Raw genomic sequence first — 23,035 nt, 5'->3', positions numbered from 1 at the left:
TTTATTAGACAGGTGAGCAAATGTAAATAAAACAAAAGGATGTATCTGTGTTTCCTTGCAACACATGCAACTGTCAATAATATCACTTATAAACAATGCGAGATACATAGGCCCATATGACGTGACAGATCAATCATTATGCATATGTTGATTCACCTCAAAAACTATAGAGTGATCGTTATGCTGATGAAAATTCACAGTTATATTGCGCTTTGTACTTTGGTAATGCTTTTTATCACTTGTGTTTTGACCGAGATTATGGCAGTGCAATTAAATACAATCGGATATGTGTTGTTAAACAATATTTAGCCATTACTTGCAAATGTTCGTTCAAATTTACTTTGAGTACGATTGGTTTGAACACGTAAAACAACATAAACACGTAAAACTGCGCAGCATTAACCCAACAAATCATTTGACAAATAGCTGTAACAGGATAATATAGCATAACATTTCGCGTTCCTTGCAGTTAATTCATTATGGTGACTTAAAATATTGCGATCAGACGTACAGGTAATACAAAAACAAATAAATGACCTCATCCGTGATCATGATTCATTAATTCCATAAAATCTCTGGATGGTGAAAACGACATCTCCCATCGTTCAACTCTCCCTCATAGCGTCACCAAGCTTCGCATTTGTTATTGTTGGTAACTGCGCCCTCTTGTGGTGAAAGATTCCTACATATTGTACCTTTAATTGTCCAACTAAAATTGCTCAGTTGAAATGTCCAATATATTATTTATTATCTATTATATAGAAATAACATAACATAATTATAATAAATAATCATCCCCAGACGATTTTGTCTCTAAAAATCTGTTAATATGTAGTGTGACCTTTAATTTGGAGGCAGAGAAATATGTGGAGTGGAATTATTCAGAGATTTGTGGCTTTGCTCACAGTTACTATGGCACTGAACACCACTAAAAGCCAAACCACCATCTAAACCTCAGGGTAGGAACAAATTAAACTGAAGCATACCTGACTTGCCACCTACACCGGCTTCATGGTATAGTCCCCAGGTTTGGCTCAGACATTTGAAGGAAACTCTATCGCCCCCTTGTGTGCTGAAGGTAGTCATCACCACAGTAACACAAGCACACATTAAAAGGATAATTCACCCAAAAGAGAAAATGCTGTCATCATTTGCTCACCCTCATGCCATTCCAGTCTGTGAATGACTTTCCTTTATATAAAAAAAACATTTCTTTTTTTCATATAATGAAAGTCATTGGGGTCCAGTGTGGTTTGGACAAATATATTCTTCTTAAAAATCTCTTCTGTTGCATACTTAACATCAGCATATGTTTACAGTATTCATAAGTTGCTCGCCTAATAATGTACTGCGTGTTGAGAGCTCAGAAAAGCTGCGCATTTGGGTCGAGTGGAAGTGCACAGATAGAGCCTTGGCTTCCCGAGCCCCAGGTGGCCATCTTTCATCCCACAGCCACCCTGTGAATGCTGTGAAGAGAGAGAGAAAGAGAGAGAGCCGATATCCTTGACATCTGCTCCCTCGCCCTGGGAGTCTGGCCACTGTCCTGTCCTGAGCTCTGCTATTCACAGCCACACACACACAAATACACATGTGTCAGGTGTTAACAGTATACCAGCACTGCATCTGACAGCACACCACCAGCACATTTCCCCAACCTCTTCAACTGAAGAGCAATTGCAAAAAAAATTAAAGGTTACGCAGGTTAGTTGGGTTGGAAATATCACAGCCTGCCCATCTGCAAGGTGCGAGTCCTGGCTATTTCAACTGCCTTGGACTCTCTTCACCGCTTGGCCTCCAGAAAGTTATCTTTGGGGAAATGAGGAAACCTAAGTAGTGGGTAAATTTCCTTAGTGTGCATTGGGCCAACAAAGAAAAGCCTCGCTGCGAATCAATTTGTGTAGTCAGGTAAAAAAAAAGTGCCCGGAGGAGGGTGATGCAGGGAGTCTGCAGAGAGGCAGACCTGGTACGAGCACAGAGGAGAAACCCTACTACCCTGGATATATCTCCTGATAATTTTTTAAGCCATTCATGATCATTGAACAGTAGTATGTACATGCTAGCTCACTCGAGTCTCTAGCTGCGCTGTGTTTCACTGCAGAGGGGTGGTAATAGTAATATTGAGCGGTCATTAAGGTGGGAGTGAGGCCAAAAGCGTTCTCGCTGCTGGGATGTGTGGTACGTTATGCTACCTACGCACTGCTGAGCCCGGGCTTCTTTGTTGTTGATAAAGAAGGAGTAGGAGTGCAAGTGTAGTTGAGGAATTAGATCCCGTTAGCATGTGCTTATCGCTGATCTTAGCTTTAGAGAGTAGAGGATTCGTTGAAAGGTTCGGGTATTGACTTGTTTGGTTAAATAGTGAGTTGTGGATCTCAGCACATTCAGATACACATCTAGACACACATGTGGGCGTAGATTATAGCTGTGAACGTTTCAGCGGAGTGGATGAAATTGTGTTGCATTCCTCGGCCCATGGCCATCTGTGCCCATGTTTGTGTAATGATTCGTTTTAATCATATTCTGCATTCTGAGTTGCTTTGGCAGACGTGATTATCTGAGATCAATGCAAACAAACTCTGGGAAAATATTTAGACCTTTACGCTGGTTATTAAAGTATTTTAATTAAAGGGTCACACTCTCTAGCTGTTCACCATCTCCAGATAGTAACACAAGGCTTCTCATCTTTTTTAAATGTGACTTTATAATAAGGTTGTCAATCGATTACATTATATTGATTTACATACATGGAATACTGGTTAATTAATCAAATTAATCAAAAAAAAAAAAGAAAAGATCCTAAGTGAAGACATTGTTGTGGCAGACAAATGAATAAGTAAAACATCACTGGCCCAAAGTCCACAACAATCCATTTTGTTTAAAGGGATACTCCACTTTTTTTTGGAAATAGGCTCATTTTACAACTCCCCCTTTAAACGGTTTAGTTTTACCGTTTTTGAATCCATTCAGCCGATCTCCGGTTCTGGCGGTACCACTTTTAGCATAGCTTAGCATACATCATTGAAGTGGACAAGACCATTAGCATTTCTAAAAAAGAAATGACCAAAGAGTTTCGATATTTTTCCTATTTAAAACTTGACTCTTCTGTAGTTACATCGTGCACTAAGACCGACGGAAAATGTAAAGTTGCGATTTTCTAGGCTGATATGGCTAGGAACTATACTCTCATTCCTGCGTAATAATCAAGAAACTTTACTGCCGTACCATGAGTGCAGCAGGCGTAATGATATGACACAGCGCCTGAAAATAGGCTACGGAGCTGGGGACTATTTTCAGGCGCTGTGTCATATCATTACGCCTACTGCACTCATGGTACGGCAGTAAAGTGTCTTGATTATTACGCAGGAATGAGAGTATAGTTCCTAGCCATATCAGCCTAGAATATCACAACTTTACATTTTCCTTCGGTCTTAGTGCACGATGTAACTACAGAAGAGTCAAGTTTTAAATAGGAAAAATGTCGAAACTCTTTGGTCATTTTTTTTTTTTTAGAAATGCTAATGGTCTTGTCCACTTCAATGATGTATGCTAAGCTATGCTAAAAGTGGTACCGCCAGAACCGGAGATCGGCTGAATGGATTCAAAAACGGTAAAACTCAACAGTTTACCTCTGGGGAAGTTGTAAAATGAGCCTATTTCCAAAAAAAAAGTGGAGTATCCCTTTAAGTTGTTTAAGTTAAGTGCCATTCGTACAAAACACATATTTCATCTGCACTATTTTTTGATGAACAGTGTTTGTATGTATGAGTCAGACTGATGTCTTTGGTCAATGTGTTGCGTCTTGCTGTTTTTTCAGCGTCTCACTCCATGAGTTGTAGTTTAAGACTCAGTGTCAAGTTTAAATGTATTCTCAAGACCTGTGCTTTGAGTTTTCTTCTGTGCTTTGTGTTTTTGTCTTTTTCTTCTGGCTCTGTTAAGCTGCAAGAAGACGTCACAGATATGAACAGCAAAGGTCATTAAAAGTTGTTTGTTCGCCATGTTAACCATGAATGTAAGTAACTGAGCTAAATAAATCTGATTGGTGGACGGACGTTTGCTGTAATCACTCACTAAGTCGATAGTTTCTTATAGTGAATGCTGCGTAGTGCACTATATAGAGGTTCTGTCAAAATGTTATTAGCTGCAGTCTATTTGAAATGTTTAATTAATCTGAATTATTTCAAAAACTTGGTTTGAATGATTCAATGACTCGCTCATAAAGACTTCACTTGTTTTATTACTGGATAAATTAGAATTTTTTAACAAATCTCTTGAACGATTCAATAACTAAATTAACAGTCACTAGTCGTCACCTACTGGTATAACGATGTCATTGATACAAACAATCGTTATTTGAAATGCCAAGTTACTTTCTCGAGAAGATTTACTCTTTTGATCTCTACCATAGACATCAGTTTTTATCAGAACTATAATCTTTTATCCTAGTACTTCTGTAATAATGTGAATATTTGTAACAAAATAACGAAACTGTGTGAAAGGGATGTTTGGAGAAGCTTGACAACTGCTCTCTCTGGATCGGCGGCAGTGCAAACACAGGTCTGAATGTTCCGGTGTGATTTTGTCAAAGGTTTTATAGACATTTAGGAAATAGGTCGCGTGGGTGTTTGAAAAGAGATTGCGATCTTTTAACGATTGATCATGCAGCTCTGGTAGCTTGTTGTAGCAGTACTTTATATTGTTACACCCTGTTTTTTGTAGCCTGCTTTCTTTTCGGACAGGAGGTGATTTTACTGTTTTACTGGTACATCTTAATATTAAATACCGTTTTGGAGACTGAAAAAAACCCCAGTTAAAGCTGGTTGGCTGGTCTTAGCTGGTCTCCCAGTCTGGTCAGGTTGGACTGTTGGCTGCTTTTAGTGGGGTTTTGGGCATTTTGGTCAGACTGGGAGTCCAGTTACTATAAGACCAGCCAACCAGCTCAGACTGATTTTCAGCAAGGTAATCAGTTAGCACTAAGCTAGCAGGCAAGCTTAGTGTTAGCTAACACAAAAAAAGGGAATTGGTTTATTTTCAAGTAGGGGTGGGCGATATGAGCAAAAATTCATATCACGATATATTTTCACTGTCCGGACGATATCGATATTATATCGCGATATGAGAAAAAAAAATTGGAATCACATTTTAGTACACCTTAGTTAAATTACAGGCAAAATATGTATTTTAACAGTTGATAACTAGAAACAGGTGAGGCATTTCATTGGACATAGACCTGAAATGTTTTTTTTTTTTTTTTTTGCCATTTTTTTTTCTCAAAAAGTGCAAACGTGCAACATGAGGTAGGCCTGAATGCACTTGTTATGTCTTTCCACTTTTTGCTCGTCTTGTCATAATGAGAACCGGCAGCAAATGAAGACTTCATTGATTTCTGAGTGAGAGCCGTCTTCGGGTGTGCTCTGTCTCCGGGAATATCTGTTGTTATAGTTTTGCTTTTTTAAATTAGTTTTTATTTTAATATCGTTTTCAATTTTGCTTTAAATTTCAGTTTAGTTTTAGCTAGTTTCATTAATGGTTTTGTTCGTTTTTATTTAGTTTTATTTTGCAAACACATTTCTATATAGTTTTTATTTTATTTACTTTCAGTTTTAGTAATTATAGTTTAGCTTTAGTAGAGCGAGCAGAACACTTCCAGTGTAGACCAAAGCGAGACGTTTAATTTAAGTTTAATGTTTGCACAGATTACAGTTAACTCTTATGCAGACATCTTAATAATAAAAATAAAATAATGGTTTGAGATTGAACAAAGCACCAAATAAATAGAACTTAAAAGTATACAAGAAAAAAACAATGAAAATTTTCATACAAACTAATTCATTAGTGTAAGGAGACAGAATTAGGGGTGTCCCCGACTAAGGATTTTCATAGTCGAATCAGATTCGTCAGGTCCTGCTTATAGTCGACTAATAGTCGAATCATGTGTGTGGTGTTGGGGAGGGGGCGGGGCTTTAACATTTTAAAGCCGCGATGTACAGAACATCACACAAAGATAGAAGAAAATGTATAAAAACATTTTGGATCAATAAAACTAAGAAATAACATAAATAACTAAGGCCACACTGCAGATAGGATTTGCATTTCACATGCAAATCAAATTAAATTGGCTGAATTGCCTGTACGAGCATGCTCTATAGGCCTACAGCGCAACATCGATGCACTGAAAAATAATCAACAATTAAGAACATAATATAGGCTACTTTTATAATAAATAAAAATACAAAACGAAATAAGTCAGAATCAAATCACAAGAAGCAGAACAAATGTGTGCAAAATGCCTAAAGTGCAGGGGAACAAATATTCAAAACACAAGTCACAAATAGTTCAATTAGATCACCCTGAGTGATCAATTAATAAAATAAAAATAAAGAAATTATTAAAATAACGAAAGTATGGCCAGGATTGTCAACTTTGTATTTTTAACTGCAGAAACAACAATAAACGCTAAACTAGAGCGGCAGTCTTTTTAGCTATAACGTGTTCACAGTATCCAAAAATCAAATTAGAACCGGCTGAAATGTTTTGAAATCACTTATCCATACCTGATCGAAAAAACTAAATCCAGTCTTTCACTCGGCCTGTGTCCGTTTGAGTCTTTTCAAATTGTGTGCGCGGATAATATACATTCTAAAACGCTTAACGTGAAAAACGCTTAACGGCTTTGTCCTAAAACTGTTATATTAAAAGATCAAATTCTGTACACACCTTATATTAATAAAGCATACTATATAGCTTACAGAAAAGCAGATGAGCCCAGAATATGAACGCAACGCGTTTTATTATAACTTAGGCTACGTTAAGCATTTTCCTCCCATAGAAAACCGTTAAAGAAAAAGCTTTACGTGACTTTCAATAGGAGAAACGCGTTGCGTTCATATTCTGGGTTCATCTGCTTATCTGCACATAGAATGGTTTCTTAAGGTGTGTAGCCTACTGTGTACATACATTAAGCACGTAAAAGTGCCATTTAAGCGTTTTAAAAGCTTTTTTTCACGTTAAGCGTTTTAGAACGTCCCGAGGAAAACCAACCTGTTAACGTTGGCCGGCAGAAGTGCTTTCCTGATGCTAAATCCAGCCTTGGAGTATATCCTTTCTGATGGTGTGCATCTTTAGATTGTCTTATCCCAGACATTTTTAAAGATTTAAATCCCTGCCGACAAGACGCTCCTCTGTCGGTCACGGATATCGAAAGTGAAACTTAAATCTGTCACGGGGTGTTTGGATTTATTCACCCTGCGCGCACGTTAAAATATTTATTAAAAGCTTCTTTCTTTGCACATTTTTATCGACAGCATTATCATAATAGGCTGTATATTAACATATTGACAGAAAACCAGTAGTTCTATGTGAAATCAGACATTGAGCACACTCATATAGCCAAAATGACATAATCCTCGTTTAATAACACATCTGCGAAGATTCGACCGTGAGATTGGTAGTCGAATCAGGCTCCTCCTATCGAAGCATCGAATCTTCGACTATTCGGGGTCACCCCTAGACAGAATAAAGGCCTACAGTTTGTACAGTATAAAACCCATTACGTCTATGGAGAGTCCCCACAAAGATAGTGGACCAGTGTGTGTATGCGCGCGCTTATGTGTGTGTCGTGTGTATGCGCGCGCTTATGTGTGTGTCGTGTGTATGCGCGCGCTTATGTGTGTGTCGTGTCCCTGTTATTCATAGCCTAACGTTACATTGCGGGGAAATGTCTCCACGTGGATAATATTATTAGCAGTAAATGTTTTGTAAAAACAAAGATAATAATAGCAGCTTTCAACCTTCATGAAAACAGGACATCTCAAACATACAGTAGCCTAGAACTTTAACGTTTGTTTGTGCTTGACGAGCTTGTTTTGGTGTTGCACCCGCGTCTCGCAAATGAAACGGCATTCTGAAAATGCTGCACTCCAGTTAAAAGTCAAACTTGCGTCTCATTACCTTGTTATTTCCCATTCCACCGCAAAAGATGCATCCTTTATGAACAGCCGCTTAGCACTAGCGATGTGTTCTACGTTACGGTCCTTCATTGAACGCGTCACGGGACAGCGGTTAATCGCCTCAGCAACTTCACGCGTATGAAGCGCCAAATCAGCCATTTCCTTAAACAGCGTATTCGATTCTGTATCGTCATTAGTGTTAACAGTTGTGAAGAGTTGGCTACCAAATTGAACAAAACAATATAACTGCAAAATTTGAATTTATGAATACGGTATCCTCGGTATCGCAAAATCCATATCATGGCACAACATAATACCGGTATTCACGTTCATACCGGTATAGCGCCCACCCCTATTTTCAAGACATTAATGTGCATGTTTCCATTCTGTCCTTGATTCGAAGTTAGTGTGATTTAGAGTACCCATAAAAAGTTATTTCCCTTCTTTCTAATCATTGATTCCTGATGTATAACCTTGTCTAAAATGCATTATTTTTTTTTCTCCTCTTGCTGCAGGACTGTTTCATCGTGCCATAATCCAGAGCGGCTCAGCTTTGTCCAGCTGGGCCGTCAACTACCAGCCGGTTAAGTACACAAGGCTGCTGGCAGAGAAAGTGGGCTGTAATGTGTTGGACACTTTGGACATGGTAGATTGCTTGAGAAAGAAGACAGCTCGCGAACTGGTGGAACAAGACATCCAGCCGGCGAGATACCACGTAGCCTTCGGCCCAGTCATCGACGGTGATGTCATTCCCGATGACCCTGAGATCCTGATGGAGCAGGGCGAGTTTCTCAACTATGACATCATGCTGGGTGTCAACCAGGGTGAGGGTCTGCGCTTTGTGGAGAACGTTGTGGACTCTGAAGACGGCGTCTCGGGCAACGATTTCGACTTTTCTGTCTCAGACTTTGTGGACAGTCTGTATGGTTACCCAGAGGGAAAGGATACTCTACGAGAAACCATTAAGTTCATGTACACGGACTGGGCGGACAGAGACAACCCTGAGACGCGGCGCAAGACTCTGGTGGCGCTGTTTACTGATCATCAGTGGGTGGAGCCCTCAGTGGTGACGGCAGATCTTCACGCCCGGTACGGGTCACCCACCTACTTCTACGCCTTCTACCACCACTGTCAGAGCCTGATGAAGCCCGCCTGGTCCGACGCGGCCCACGGAGACGAGGTGCCCTACGTCTTCGGTATACCCATGATTGGCCCGACCGACCTCTTCCCCTGCAACTTCTCCAAAAATGATGTCATGCTCAGTGCTGTTGTCATGACCTACTGGACAAACTTTGCCAAAACTGGGTAAGTGCGTACCTTGCAACATGCACAGTCTGGGGTAAACTCAAGAACCCATGTTATGCTCATATACAAGTTCATACTTTTATTTTTGGGGTGTGCTAGAATACATTTACATGATTTAAAGTTTAAGACATTATTTTTCTCATACTGTACATTTCTGCAGCAGCCCTTTTCACTCTCTGCGTTAGTTCCTGTCTCATTAAAGCCCAGCCTTTCAGAAAAGCCCAGTCTGCTCTGATTGGTCAGCTGGCTCAGTCTGTTGTGATTGGTCAACTGCTTAGAACGTAAAAGCCCTCACCATAATCATGTTTCAGCTCCCAAGGCTTCATGAGCTGCTGTAAACAGTATTAAATGTATGGCAACTATGGTGTCATTATTGGAAGTCCATACAATGTTGTTTGCTCTTGCAGCAAAAAACAGCGTCCTCTCGACATAGCAAAATGACTTTACCAGCTTTTCATGAGGGCGGGTCAAAGTAGCCAGTGGGCGGGCATTATGTAAATGTCACATGGTGAAATAGCAAAGTCACAGTAATAACGACAATACTACAAACTAGATATTTCAGGCAGGTGTTTTAATACCAGAATGCCAATAATCGGCTGTTAAATCAGAATTTCTTTTTTTATATATATTTATGTACCACTAATTTGCAATTGAAAGAAGATACATTGTAGGTATCACTCATTAAGTACAGTGGTGCTTGAAAGTTTGTGAACCCCTTGCAGAATCTGAGAAAATTTGAACAAAATAAGAGGGATAATACAAAATGCATGTTATTTTTTATTTAGCACTTTCCTTTGTTTTTTGTGATGGTTGTTCTTGAATTATCTATTAAAAAAGGTTCAAACATTGGCTGATGCTCGAGAAGGAAACACAATGCAATTAGAGCGGGGGGGGGGCGGGGCGGGGCGGGGGGGGGGAGGGGGGGGTGAAAACTTTTGAACAGGAGGAATATGTCAAAATTTTTCTTATTTTGTTTAAATATCAGTTTGTTTGTTTTTTTCATTTAGTACTGCCCTTCGGAAGTGACAGAATATACTTACATGTTTCCCGGAAGACAAATTAAGTACAATTTACCTTGATCTTCAAATTAAAAAAAAGTTTTCATCCCCCGGCCCTTAATGCATCGTGTTTCCTTCTGGAGCATCAGTGCATGTTTGAACCTTTTTTTAATAGTTGTGTTTGAGTCCCTCAATTGTCCTCTGTGTGAAAAGTTGGATCTCAAAATCATACAGTCACTGCTGGAAAGGGGTTAAATATGCTAAATATGCTGTAAAACTGAAGAATTAGCGGGACCTGGAGGATTTTCCTGAAGAACATTGGGCAGTTTAACTGATCAGGTCAAACAAAGGACTCAAGAACAACCATCACAACAACAACAACAAAAAAGTTGTGGATCATCCAGTTAATGACACACAGTATTAATAATCAAGTAAACCTTTGAATGAGGACATTTTTATAAATTCAGCTTTTTTTGTCTTATATTTTATTCAGGACAATGCTAAATAAAAAAAATAACATGCGTTTTGTATGATCCCTCTTATTTAGTTAAAATTATTCACATTTTCACAGATTCTGCAAGGGGTTCACAAACTTTGAAGCACCACTATATGTCTTTTGTTTTTTGCCTTGAGTAAAATCTGTTACTGAGTTGCATTGTTTACAGCATACTGTATGAATGGGGCTTGAGACCCCGTGTAGAGAGAATTATCAGTGGAACTTATCGCATTTCTGCCCCTCAGCAACATCGATCAAAACCCCTCTCTTGAGTTGATCACTGCCGCCCCAGGTGAGCGCTTCCCCAACAACGCCTCCTCCCTCGCTCCCCCTCTCCATCCTGCTCAATCCTGCCCGGAGCACAAAGCATTATAGATCTGTATGAGGAGTGCTTGTAATCAGCTCTAACAACACAAATCTAATTTGACAACTGCTGTTACTGAGAAAAATTGATTGGTCATGCTGCTGCTTCTCCAATTTTACCAGTCACAATAAAAATGACACCCCTTGGCGTTTATAAATCTTTCTTTAACTGTTAAGTGCACACTAGGTGTAGCCAAAAATAACATACACAAAATGGAAATGCTAATGGCGGAGTACCGCAGGCTATTTTTTTTGCACTGAATGCTCAAGTCAACATTCTGCAAGCATATCAGAGAACATTTCAGAACAACATCTGTCCAGAAAATGTCAAATTAGCTCAAGGGCATGGGACATTTGTACGCTAAACTCTGGTTTTCCCCCCATACGGTACTATCTTTCTTAGTTAGACTGCCAGATTTTCTCTGTTTTCTCAGTAAAAACAGAAAGAACTGAAATTGTTTGACTAGTGCCATTTGTTGATTCTTTGTTGATGTATTTCCTATTAGTGCTGGGTGGATTTTAATTTATGCTAATTTTAAATCAATATTGTTCCTTAAATCCCAAAATGTATCTTTTAGTCTATGCCGTTTAAGTTGATGCATGAACAAAACACGTCATCAAAAAGTGCAATTAGCTTTGTGCTTTGTTCCATTCGTTTTGAAACAGTCTCAGCTTTCAAATTCTCAATTTTATCACACAATTCAAATGTTGTAAATGTGGTTTTGGTGCTCTTTAATGTGTGCTGACAGATGGCTGTAACACGTGAACTGATCATCTTTTACTCTTTACAACTAGTTAAGGCACCAAATAAACATGAATGAAAATCAGAAGGTATACAGTACAACTTACTGAAACGAATCATGTCTCGTGTAACCACGTCAATAAAACAGCTTGTGAACAATGTCACATAATGTTACATTTACCTTAGGAAAAGCCATTCAATGTCCAAACTCCAAAGCTTGTTGGTTAGCTAGAAAAATAACTCTATGTTGGAGCACTTTGCTAAATATAGTATACTTTATTTATATTTTTTACTGTTAGCCATGTGTTATTTAATGCATGTTTGAATGAATCTGTCATGAAAACAAACACATTTTTATCATATCCACCTATTAAATGTGAAAAAAATTGTTTCCTCTGGCATGCATTATTCCTGATCGAATCATGAAATTGGCAAAACCCAGCATTATATCCTATAATGAACAGGAAAAAGGCTCGTTTTTTTTTTTTTTTAACTAGCCAAGAGTTAATGCCATGGCCCGATCAAATCACACTTGACTTGTGCCATGGATGAAAATAATAAAGAAACCAAACTTCTTTTGCAACCACTTGATGGTTGGAAAAGTAAATCGAGCACAACTGAAGACAGACCAACCACCACTAGCTACTTCCTACTGATTTTGGAAAACAGATGGTGTTTTCAATTTAGGGAACGGGAACATTCTCCTTCTAGAGAACATTTTATTGGATAAAAACAACAAAAATAAACACAAGCCTGCAAGATGAGTCATCACTATTTTGGTCTGTTTTGTCATAAGAGAAAGACTATAATTTGAAAATGTATATACCTGTTTATGTGCAGTATTAGTGCATTGTCCATATCGATGACCTCAAAGCTAATTTCCGATGCACACAATTTCCAGATTTCATTTTTACAATGTCTTGAACATATTTTAACGTGAAGACAAAACCATGCCCTATCAAGCCTTAAAAACACACTGTCCATAAATAATCACTCACAGTAGAACAGCCAGCCCATTTTAAAAGCATCCTCTCAGAAATACTATTATGTTGAGATTATTTATTACATGTCAAATAGTGTATCCTCTTGCAGTCATTCATCTAATGGCTCTCAACAGGACTGGCATTATAGAGTCAGTTTCAGGCCGTACTGATGTGCTGAGTTTCGGATATTACAGCGCATAGAGTTGCTCCATTTGTGTGGCGGATTATATAGGATACTGCTTAGCAGAACAAAGGATTAGATGCAAGGATAATAAACCTCTCAATCACATGAAATATGCACGAATCATTACTTCCATCTTAACTAGCAAACTCTCTGGTTTAGATCTGAGGATACAGCCACAAATGTGCACTACAGCATGTGAAGTGTGCTTACAGCTTCTCCATGTGATGACCTAGATAGCGTTCCCTGCCATCGCTCTAAATTGGACACTTGTACCTGCGCTGGATGCATACGGTGAATATTGAACCTAGAGTGGACTGGGTGAACATTACATTAAGCTTGTGCTGTTTAATGTCAACTGTTGTATCATTCCCCAAAGCTAAACTCTTCTTTCCGCTTCATGGTGCTTACAAGCAGTGTTTTCCCCCCTGCAGTTGGAATACAACATAAAAACAACCATTAACTGTGAAATCCGTGTAGAAAGGTATGTTTGACTGAAGACTAGGGTAAGTGAAGTGACAAAGTAACATGTTTCTTTATTGGATGCCATGCCTGAGTATGAGCCCCTCATTTACTTCATCAATATGTGTTTGGGTCAATCTACGTGGTCAACTCTATTGGCTAATAGAAAAAAATACACATTTAAATTATTAATAAAACTTCAGTTGAGCCTGAAAAACATTTGTTCAGGAATTTAATGTGTAGCATTTCAGCATACAAAAAAGGTTCCAAAAAGGAATTTTCGTAGCGTTTCCATAGAACCTTCTAGTGAAAAGTTCTTAAAAGAACCCTTTTGGATGAACATTTTAAAAGTCTAAAGAACCTGTTTCCAATATAAAGAACCTTTTGTAGAAAGGAATTGTTCCATGGATGTTAAAGGTTCTTCATAGAAACCGATGGATGCCAATAAAGGACCTTTATTATTAAGACTGTGAGTCTGACAGCTCTACATATTCCAACAAGTCTTTTTGAAGAAAAGTCCACATGGAACAATTATTAAAAATCATTAGGCTCTGAAATAAATGGAAGAATAACGGTAAAATGCTTCCAAACGTAGTACCATTAAATTGAATTCGAATCTCCAAGGCTTTTGAGACATTTTCTCAGCTGGTTTTTAACAGTAAATTAGCACCCTAATTAATTTCTCAAGTGTTAACCAGTGGCCATCGGTCCTGCAGAAGAACAAAAGCATCCGAGAACCTTCTTCACACTTGATAAGTGAATTGTTGGCGCATATCGCCTTTGTTCAGGCTACAAATGGACCCCGAATGCTGCTGTCTGCATTTCTTTAGAGATTGTAGCGTTAGCATTTGATGGACAGGGACTGTTTCCTTGGCATTCTTCTCCTGTGTCGTTCAGCCTCCAGTCAAACAGCCCATGCTGTGCCGAGCCACAGACGTCGCTGAGCAGAATACTGTTGTGCTTTTCCTTTTGCCCTCCTCTTTTTTCTGCATGCTTTCTTGTAACAAGAACACAAGACACTCTCAGAAATGCTAAGGCCTGCTGGGATGAATCCAGATATTTCTGTTTGAAAAGCCCATGTTTTTTCATGATGCTGTCCCTTGCGGAGACATTGGCTATTCCACCCCAAGAATAAAACATGACTAATCAATAATCAATAAGCCATGATTAATAAATAAGATTTAGCTGCGCACATGCCAGCTCGACTGTAATCGCTCAATGATTTGACACCGCCTGCATTTCGTGTTTTATCGACGAATTTATATTGACATCTGTCTTATTGAAATTCTGTTGCCTGTACCTCATCTGAATGGCAAGCAGATGCTCATTAACTCGCACTGTCTTGTCGTATCTGCCTCGTGATTGTGGCAACAAAAATAATAATTTCAATGCTGCATGTTAATGAGCAGTTTCCCCTAGCGCTACACCCAGACGAAAACAGTCTTTTGAACATCAGTTGACCCTGCACCCAAGGCCAGGCCAATCTCTTTCTGAGGCCGTGAGATAAATTGCTTCCCGCGTCCGCTTGTTTTGTCTTTTCTTAGACAACTGCGAGTCCACTCGGGAATTAAAAGGGATTGTGTTCCGTTTGTGTAACAGTCTCACAGAGCTCTCAATTAAGTCTAGCACTTGATTCTGTAGGACAGGGGTTCTCAGCTCGGGCCCTTGAGATCCACTTTCCTGCAGAGTTTACCTCCAACCCTGATTAAACTCAGCTACTTGCAACCTTCTATTAATCCTGAAGACCCTGATTGGCTTGTTCAGGTGTGTTTGATTAGGGTTGGAGATAAACTCAGCTGGAAAGTGGAACTTGAGGACCATTTGAGAACCCCTGCTGTATATATATATATATATATTCATTTTCAAGGCTTGCACCTTGGAATCTATTTCAAGGTTTGCGTTCTCGAGCCACCAGGCACTGTTTTGTGTGATTGAGCGCGCCGGAGTGCATTGAGTGTTTTCTGTTAGAACGGTGTTGTGTTAGCGGCCCCTAAGTTGATAACTAATGATCTTTACAACCGAAGTGAAACAATCAATCAAAACTAACTTTAGCTGGACAATAACTTTATTCTAGAGCTGCTGTAAAGCCAAAACAAATTCTGTTACTGTAATTTCCTGTTATCACTGTAAAGCTGCTTTGAAACAATCTATGTTGTTAAAAGCGCTATATAAATGAAGGCGACTTGACTATATCTCTGAGATATGCAGATTTACTTTAGAAAAGCTAAGGAAGCGGCGCAGGATCATGATGAAGAGGCCGTGCTGCACGTCGAATGTAATGAGCACCATCAGAGGAGAGCGAGAGATCAGTGCCGGACAGCAGTCAGGACACATGTTGACCATCACTCACCCGATCAATAGCAGTCATAATGAAGAGTGCACAGGGGCCTGTGTCCTCCAGCTACCCATATTGCTTCAGAAGCATTGCCTTCTTTTTGGCTTACTGACGGAAAATCTCGCTGACAGTGATGTAGAGGTGCTAATACATTTCAAGAATGTTTTTTTGTGTGTGTGTAATGGTTTAGTATTTGATTCTAATTTTTAAAATAAATTAATTAATATACACTTTTTAAAAAGTGTTGATTGCTAGTGGTGTGGGATATTGACAAAAAAAAAATGATATCTCTATATTTTCTCAGAGTTTGTCAATAACAATGATTAGATGATATTTTGCCAAATGTGTTTTTGTATTGGTACAGGTTTAGGATTGCCGTGGACAGCTGACTCCTAAAGTTTTCGATATACTTCATATTTTGTGCGGTGGTCAGTTTGCAACAAATTAAATTTTGATCACGAAGATGATTTAAAATTTACTTTAAAGTAAAATTTAATTTGACATTTTCCAATGCATACTTTTTAAAAGCGTACTTAAGTTGTACATTGTACATACAATCAAGTGTACTTTTTCACAAGGGATTATACACTCACCTAAAGGATTATTAGGAACACCATACTAATACTGTGTTTGACTCCATTTCGCCTTCAGAACTGCCTCAATTCTATGTGGCATTGATTCAACAAGGTGCTGAAAGCATTCTTTAGAAATGTTGGCCCATATTGATAGGATAGCATCTTGCAGTTGATGGAGATTTGTGGGATGCACATCCAGGGCACGAAGCTCCCGTTCCACCACATCCCAAAGATGCTCTATTGGGTTGAGATCTGGTGACTGTGGGGGCCATTTTAGCACAGTGAACTCATTGTCATGTTCAAGAAACCAATTTGAAATCATTCGAGCTTTGTGACATGGTGCATTATCCTGCTGGAAGTAGCCATCAGAGGATGGGTACATGGTGGCCATAAAGGGATGGACATGGTCAGAAACAATGCTCAGGTAGGCCGTGGCATTTAAACAATGCCCAATTGGCACTAAGGGGCCTAAAGTGTGCCAAGAAAATATCCCCCACACCATTACACCACCACCACCAGCCTGCACAGTGGTAACAAGACATGATGGATCCATGTTCTCATTCTGTTTATGCCAAATTCTGACTATTCCATCTGAATGTCTCAACAGAAATGGAGACTCATCAGACCAGGCAACATTTGTTCAGTCTTCAACTGTCCAATTTTTGTGAGCTCTTGCAAATTGTAGCCTCATCTCCACTACAATTAGGAAAAAGAGTGGTACCCGGTAGGGTCTTCTGCTGTTGTAGCCCATCCGCCTCAAGGTTGTGCGTGTTGTGGCTTCACAAATGCTTTGCTGCATACCTCGGTTGTAACGAGTGGTTATTTCAGTCAAAGTTGCTCTTCTATCAGCTTGAATCAGTCGGCCCATTCTCCTCTGACCTCTAATAATAATAATAATAATTCATTACATTTATATAGCGCTTTTCTAGGCACTCAAAGCGCTTCACATGGAAGGGGGAGCTTGTATTTCTCAGAATTATTTCTCTAGCATCAACAAGGCATTTTCGCCCACAGCGAAAATGTAGGCTACATTTTTAGGATACATTTTTAGGATACAGATAAGGCTACATTTTTTTGCAGCCTTATCAAATAACAATAATTATATTTGTTCTTGTTCGGTGAGGAATTGAGAAAGTAATGTGGAGTTAAACGAGACCCAGCCACTGTGTATCTGAAAAATACTTTAAACAACAGAAGTTTAAATGTTTTGCCTTAACAGTAAGGTTCTTTGAAAGTATTTTCTCTCTCTATCTCTCTCTCTCTCTCTCTCCGTCATGCTGTTTTATGTTGTACATTCTATCTACTGACCTTGAGAACAGCAATGAAAGATAAGAAAAACTCTAAATGTAACACTGCATCTTTCAAAAGCAAAGCCAGATGTGTGTGGACCTTGAAATGTACCGTAAGATGAAAAACCACACAAATCAGTGCACACTACCTCGTGTACTTATAAATAACTTCTAGATAGAAAACTTTAAAATTAAAAGTACATACACTACCTTAAGTTGGAATCAATGGTATTCAGTTGAAGATGGTGTTTTCATTGAAATAAGTGACCCTGACCAAAGTTCTCTAAAACACTGAAGTGGAAACAGAGGCTTTTATGATGCTCCATCGGATTTGGCGTCTCTATGTCCACAATCATCCAAGCGGTGCCAATTAGACTGATGAATAACCAATGCAGCCCCATCGAATTAACTCAAGACTCGTTTTCACCTTGTCAAATTCATTAGATTTATTCTGCTGTGAAAAGACCTTTCTATAAAAAAAGACCTTTCTCTATTCATATTTATTTTTTTATGCATTTTTTCATTTATTTTGCATGCATTTTTCCAAGAGCAACACCATCTCTTTCTTTATATATGTATGTATTCATGTATGTAAAGGTGAGTTTTTCAATTGTTTCAATGTCGTGGCTTACTGGCTCAAGTCAATAGATCCTGCTATATCTAGTCTCTATGGCATTCTTATGGAAGCTTGTATCCGCCTCAGAATAAAACATTTTAAAAGATAATTGCCACTTTTTATCTCACAATTGCGAGTTTATATTTCAAAATTCGGACTTTATTTCTCAGAATTGAAAGATATAAAGTCAGAATTGTGTGATATAAAGTCGCAATTGTCTTTTAAAATGTTTTATTCTATAAAATTTTCGCGCAATTGCGAGTTTATATCTCTTTTCTCAGAATTGTGAGATATAAACTCACTCGCAAGTTATAAAGTCCAAATCTTAGGAAAAAAAGTCAAAATTGCTAGTTTATTTCTCACAATTGCGAGTTTATATCTCACAATTCTGACTTTATAACACCCAATTGCGACTTTATATCACGCAATTCTGACTTTATAACTTGCAATTGCGACTTTATAATCCGCAATTCTGAGATAAAAAGTTGTGAGATAAAAAGTCGCAATTACTTTTTGGATTTTTTATTTTGTGGTGGAAACTAGGGGTGGGCAATATCTCGATATTTAAAATATATCGAGATATTTTTTAAACACGATATGGATTTTGACATATCGTATATATATCGATATATTGTTTATATTTAATCCTGATTTCGCCACTTTGCTTGTTTGCCTTCTCTGTGCTGTGCTCGCCCCCGCCTCCTTGCTTTTGTTCCTCCTCACCTCGCGTGTTGTCTCATTCAACAATTGTCTCATCCGCAACCAGCCCGGAGGCTACAGAACTCCGAGTGTGTCTGCGCGCGAGCGACAGAGCACGAGAGAGACCGAGTGTGAGCATTAAATGCATTAGTAAATTGGTAGCCTACATACTACAATATATAATTACTATATAAGAGGCATGAAGTTCGATTAATGGACTCCAGTAACCAGTAGGCTACTGCAAACGTCTTGTTTTAAACTATTGTTTAATAAAAAGAAATAATTCGAGCACATAAACTTTCATATGGAGGATAAAAAGAAATAATTCGAGCACATAAACTTTCATATGGAGGATAAAATAAGATTCAATTTATGCAAGATTTCACAACTAATCACGGACACTGTACCACAAACAACCAGGTTTTAAGTTTCTTAAGCATCAAATAACAATGACTCTGAATTGTATTCATTAATTGAACTTCCATAGTGCGTTCTGCCTTGAATTGTCTCATTTGGTTACATTCTGTTATGGAAAATTAATTTTCTATTCACATCCATTTTCCTGTAAAGATATCGAGATATATATCGAATATCGAGATATAACAAAATATATCGAGATATATATTTTTGCTCCATATCGCCCAGCCCTAGTGGAAACAAGCTTCTACACTGTAAAAAAAACTTAACTCATTATTTTGTGTTATCTTTTTGCATGTTTTTTTTTAGTTTAACTAACTTATTTCGATAAGTTGAGGACAAGAAAACTTCAAATTTCTTGTTGTCTGGACAATCTAGTTATCTCTACACAAAAAAATAAGTTGAAATAACTAAATTGCTAAAATATTTTTTATAGTGTATACATTCTGGCCTCTATAGATAGACTGCATTTTTTTTTGTCCAATTTATTGTTTGTCAAGTAAAAATAAGACTGATCACTGATCCCTAGCTCACCTCTCCTCAAAAAAATCAAAACAAAACATGATTTAAGGTTACATTAATTTGCATATATAAAGGGGAAATGGTACAACGCAAGCACTAAAGTTTAATCCTGCAGGGTTTAGAAGTATGAACAATGAGCCTTAGCAAGCACTACTAATTAAAATACTAATTAAATGACCATTAACAGTGGAATTTTGTCCAGACTTTATTTGCTACTATTGCACTGCTAAGGATGCATTGTTTGACGGAAATATCTTCAGACAGACCTCTCCCTTCGGTGTTAAGGTGGTGTTTAGTAAGTTCATTCTAGTTTCAGAAGCTCAATGGTCGTCGAGTCGTTTCCTCTCAGGGCCTGAGATCTGAATGAGCAGCGCTGATAGAGGCTGAAGTACTGCTTCACTGGGCAAGCCCAAGTGGCCTGAACCGCAGAAACATTCGAGCGGTTTAGGAACCCATTTGACTGGGCGACCTGACAGAACACTGTCAGCTAATTCACTGCCTCCATCTGCACACACTCAACGCAGACTGTAGGTTAGTGGGATGATCGGGGCACCAGCTTGTTCACTGGGGAATGAAAACACTCATTATTGATATAAATTATTGATATTAACATGGTTACCGTAACAAAAACACTGAACTGGACTCTGGGTTTTCTATTCCTTAAGCAGAAGTTTATTAAAAACATACAAAGTTACATTCCAATATCCGAAAGAGTAGTCATACAACGGGCCATGGTCAAAATTCAGGGTTATTATTATTTAACTAAAACCATAGAAAATCGTGTCTTATTTTATTGAAATCATTTTTAACTGAAATAAAATAAAATACATTTTTTTATCATATCACATAATATTTTTTACTTGGCTTAACTTAAAAACTATATAAATATATTTTGGAAAAAAGTCAAAATATGAACTCTTTCCCCACCAGCGTTTTTGAAAAAAGTTGCCAGCCACAACCAGCATTTTTATCATTTTTACAAACGTTTCATGGCCCCCAGAATATTTCATTGTATGAATATCTGAACATACAATATAGCAAAAGAAAGAACAGTGTCTCTGATTTTAAACAAAAGAACCCGTTTTTTTTTTTCTAGCTTCATGCATTATTTTTTTTATCAACACTTGAATGTGGGTAAGTTTCATAAAAAAGGAACATTTTGAGCAAAAAGCTGAGAAAAACACATTTTTGTCAAAGACCACATCTGGATCGGATTCAGAACGATGATCAAAACACAGATGAAGTAGAATGAGTCCATCAACACCCTCAAAGCTTCACAGTCCTATACCTTGTCTCGGGTCAGCATTTCATTCAGTAACATCAGGCAGTTTTGATTTACAGGTATATGCTGTTTAATGTTGATGATCACGTTATTTTACATATGCATATGCTTACTTATGATATCGCTTCTTTCTGCTTCTTCTTCGCCTGTGTTTTGATCAGGAGATTCTGTAATCTTTCTGAAGATGCGTAATAGCGCCCCCTAACGTATAACAGTGAAAACACGGAAAGCCGGAAAATTACGTCAATGGTGGGGAAATAGTTAATAAAAACTACACTGAACAAAATTATAAACGCAACACTTTTGTTTTTGCCCCCATTTTTTATGAGCTGAACTCAAAGATCTAAGACTTTTTCCATGTACAGAAAAGGCCCATTTCTCTCAAATATTTTTCACAAATCTGTCTAAATCTGTGTTAGTGAGCACTTCTCCTTTGCCGAGATGCTCCATCCACCTCACAGGTGTGGCACATCAAGATGCTGATTAGACGGCATGATTATTGCACAGGTGTGCCTTAGGGCTGGCCACAACTAAAGGCCACTCTAAAATGTGCAGTTTTATCACACAGCACAAAGCCATAGATGTCGCAAGTTTTGAGGGAGCGTGCAATTGGCATGGTGACTGCATCCAGACACATCCAGCATCTTCACCTCCAAGATCGTCTGAGACCAGCCACCTGGACAGCTGCTGCAACAATCGGTTTGCATAACCAAACAATTTCTGCACAAACTGTCAGAAACCGTCTCAGGGAAGCTCATCTGCATGCTCGTCGTCCTCATCTGGGTCTCGACCTGACTGCAGTTCGTCGTCGTAACCGACTTGAGTGGGCAAATGCTCACATTCGATGGTGTCTGGCACTTTGGAGAGGTGTTCTCTTCACGGATGAATCCCAGTTTTCACTGTACAGGGCAGATGGCAGACAGCGTGTATGGCGTCGTGTGGGTGAGCAGTTGTGGATCGAGTGGCCCATGGTGGCGGTGGGGTTATGGTATGGGCAGGCGTATGTTATGGACGACGGACACAGGTGCATTTTATTGATGGCATTTTGAATGCACAGAGATACCGTGACGAGATCCTGAGGCCCATTGTTGTGCCATTCATTCACGACCATCACCTCATGTTGCAGCATGATAATGCACAGCCCCATGTTGCAAGGATCTGTACACAATTCCTGGAAGCTGACAACATCCCAGTTCTCGCATGGCCAGCATACTCACCGGACATGTCACGCATTGAGCATGTTTGGGATGCTCTGGATCGGCGTATACGACAGCGTGTTCCAGGTCCTGCCAATATCCAGCAACTTCGCACAGCCATTGAAGAGGAGTGGACAAACATTCCACAGGCCACAATCAACAACCTGATCAACTCTATGCGAAGGAGATGTGTTGCACTGTGTGAGGCAAATGGTGGTCACACCAAATACTGACTGGTTTTTGGACCCCCCAATACAGTAAAACTGTACATTTTAGAGTGGCCTTTTATTGTGGCCAGCCCTAAGGCACACCTGTGCAATAATCATGCTGTCTAATCAGCATCTTGATGTGCCACACCTGTGAGGTGGATGGATTATCTCGGCAAAGGAGAAGTGCTCACTAACACAAATTTAGACAGATTTGTAAACAATATTTGAGAGAAATAGGCCTTTTTGTGTACATGGAAAAGGTCTTAGATCTTTGAGTTCAGCTCATGAGAAAATTGGGGCAAAAACAAAAGTGTTGAGTTTATACTTTTTTTCAGTGTATAATAGTATCTCAATTAAACTAAAATTACACTGGTCCGAACAAATCCAAACTGACAGGCAAAACATGCAAGAGGTCGGTAACA

At 38.8% G+C, this 23,035-nt stretch overlaps 1 protein-coding gene across 3 annotated transcripts in view; it reads left to right on the top strand.

Annotated features, from left to right (window-relative positions):
• The window catches only part of nlgn3a (neuroligin 3a), a 238,617-nt gene that overhangs the window by 206,890 nt on the left and 8,692 nt on the right, over window positions 1-23,035 (top strand). For all 3 annotated transcript variants that reach the window (XM_056265197.1, XM_056265196.1, XM_056265195.1), the window contains one exon: window positions 8,459-9,248. In XM_056265197.1, the coding sequence (XP_056121172.1) occupies window positions 8,459-9,248 (790 nt within the window). The remainder of the gene's footprint in view (window positions 1-8,458; window positions 9,249-23,035) is intronic.

Source organism: Rhinichthys klamathensis, unplaced genomic scaffold, assembly GCF_029890125.1.
Source record: "Rhinichthys klamathensis goyatoka isolate OS25496 unplaced genomic scaffold, OSU_Roscu_1.1 h1tg000230l_1, whole genome shotgun sequence".
NCBI lineage: Eukaryota > Metazoa > Chordata > Actinopteri > Cypriniformes > Leuciscidae > Rhinichthys > Rhinichthys klamathensis.
This window is presented reverse-complemented; position numbering and strand designations above follow the sequence as displayed.